Source organism: Sinocyclocheilus grahami, unplaced genomic scaffold (genome assembly GCF_001515645.1).
Source record: "Sinocyclocheilus grahami isolate Dianchi unplaced genomic scaffold, SAMN03320097.WGS_v1.1 scaffold236.1, whole genome shotgun sequence".
Classification (NCBI taxonomy): Eukaryota; Metazoa; Chordata; class Actinopteri; order Cypriniformes; family Cyprinidae; genus Sinocyclocheilus; species Sinocyclocheilus grahami.
The window spans coordinates 194,378-196,212 of NW_015505415.1; the positions used below are offsets into that span (position 1 = coordinate 194,378).

The 1,835-nt window shown below is 33.5% G+C and overlaps 1 protein-coding gene across 1 annotated transcript in view; it reads left to right on the top strand.

Annotated features, from left to right (window-relative positions):
* Positions 1 to 1,835, top strand: part of LOC107597758 (exocyst complex component 7-like) — a 22,201-nt gene that overhangs the window by 2,012 nt on the left and 18,354 nt on the right. The window contains exons 4-5 of the mRNA XM_016288938.1: positions 699 to 863; positions 1,071 to 1,082. Of these exons, the coding sequence (XP_016144424.1) occupies positions 699 to 863; positions 1,071 to 1,082 (177 nt within the window). The remainder of the gene's footprint in view (positions 1 to 698; positions 864 to 1,070; positions 1,083 to 1,835) is intronic.

Consider the following 1,835-nt stretch of genomic DNA (forward strand, 5'->3'; position numbering starts at 1 on the left):
GGGGTCTGAATACTTTCCGTACCCACTGTATATACACACACATATTTCAAGTTTCTTTCAAAATGTGCAAATAGATTAAATAATTATTATAATTAAATAATTAATCATATTACATAATTTAATATTTTTAATTATTTGCATTATTAAATATTTAAATTTCATATTTTAATTAAATTATTAAATATAATTGTTGTAAAGTCTCAAGGGTGCATTTATGGGCTCAAAATGAAAAATAGAGTAAAAACAATAATATATACTATACCATTTTGTTATTATAAAAATATTAATACAGATTCAAATAACAGATAGAAATGTATATATACAAGTATCAGCTTGATTATGTCATTCACAGTTTTTTTTCATGGGAGTGGGCGGAGCTCTTTTGGCTCACTTTGCTCACTGCAACTCTCTGATTGGTGGAATTTTCTGTACAGCATCTCATGGGTAATGTAGTTTTTCTCCACAAGTTACGGTATTAAACATAATTTCTAAAATGAGTTGAATTAATGTGAACAGATGGCTTTAACAAAAGCATCCATCATCGATGAACAACCTCTCAACAGCTCTGTCTCTAATGGTTTATCAGTTATCATTAAAACTCCCTATGGAGGAAATGAATGGGTTTTGCTTCCAGAACCCGACTGTTACTCGCTGAGGGTGTTTGAAATCTCATGTCGTGTGTGTTTGTCTCTCTGCAGACTTCATGAACGTGTATTTCCAGGTCCGGTCCAGTCAGCTGGATCGGTCCATTAAGGGTCTGAAGGAGCATTTCCGTAAGAACAGCGCCACCTCTGCCATCCACTCGCCCGCCGTACAGACCAAACGCAAGGAGACGCCCACCAAGAAGCCTCCCAAAAGACCAGGTCAGTGACCTTTAACCCTTCACCTCACTAGACTGGGTCTCTTTGGGTTTCTGGTGGTCCTGATGGATCACAGTCAGGTGTATCTGACTTCCACGACCTCCTTTCCTGTCGAAGTTCTCCTCTTTTCCTGTTCCTAGTGTGTGTTCTTACTAACCGTCTCCTCTCCTCTTTTCTCTTCTCTGTCTCACTGGTGTCTGATGATGTCAGTCTGCATCCCAGGTAAAGTCACAGCTGTGTTTGTGACGTGTCCATCGCTTGTTTCTGTTTGCAGAGCCAGTTATTATCCCATTATACACACACACACACACACACACATATACATGCGACAGAATAGGTAATGAAAGGCTTATACACATGCAAACCAAAGTAAAATTTGCTGGCAAAATACAAAATAAAACTATTCACACAGAGCATGAGATAAATGTTTATTTTGATTTTTTAAAAATTACCACCTTGGCGAACTGTTCAAAAGTTTGGGGGAAGATTTTTTTTTTAAATTTAAATGAATGAATAATTTTATTTAATAATTAAAATTAACGTTTAAAACTAAATGACTTATTATATTAATTAAATTTAGTTATGAATTAATTATTTATTATAAATTAATTATTACTTATTTATTTGATTAAATTAAATTTTTTAATACAGTTATAAATATATATACATTATAATTACAAAGTCTTATCTGCTCATCAGGGCTGCATTTATTTGATCAAAAATACAGTAAAAACAGAAAAACATTTGAAATATTATTACAATTTAAAACAGCTGTTTTCTATGTGAATATCTATTAAACTATAATGTATTTCTGTGATGCGCGGCTGTATTTTCAGCATCATTACTCCAGTCTTCAGTGTCACATGATCTTCAGAAATCAGTATAATATTCTGATTTGCTGCTCAAGAAACATTTCTGATTATTATCAATGTTGAAATCAGTCGTGCTGCACAATATTTTTGTGGAAACTGTGAT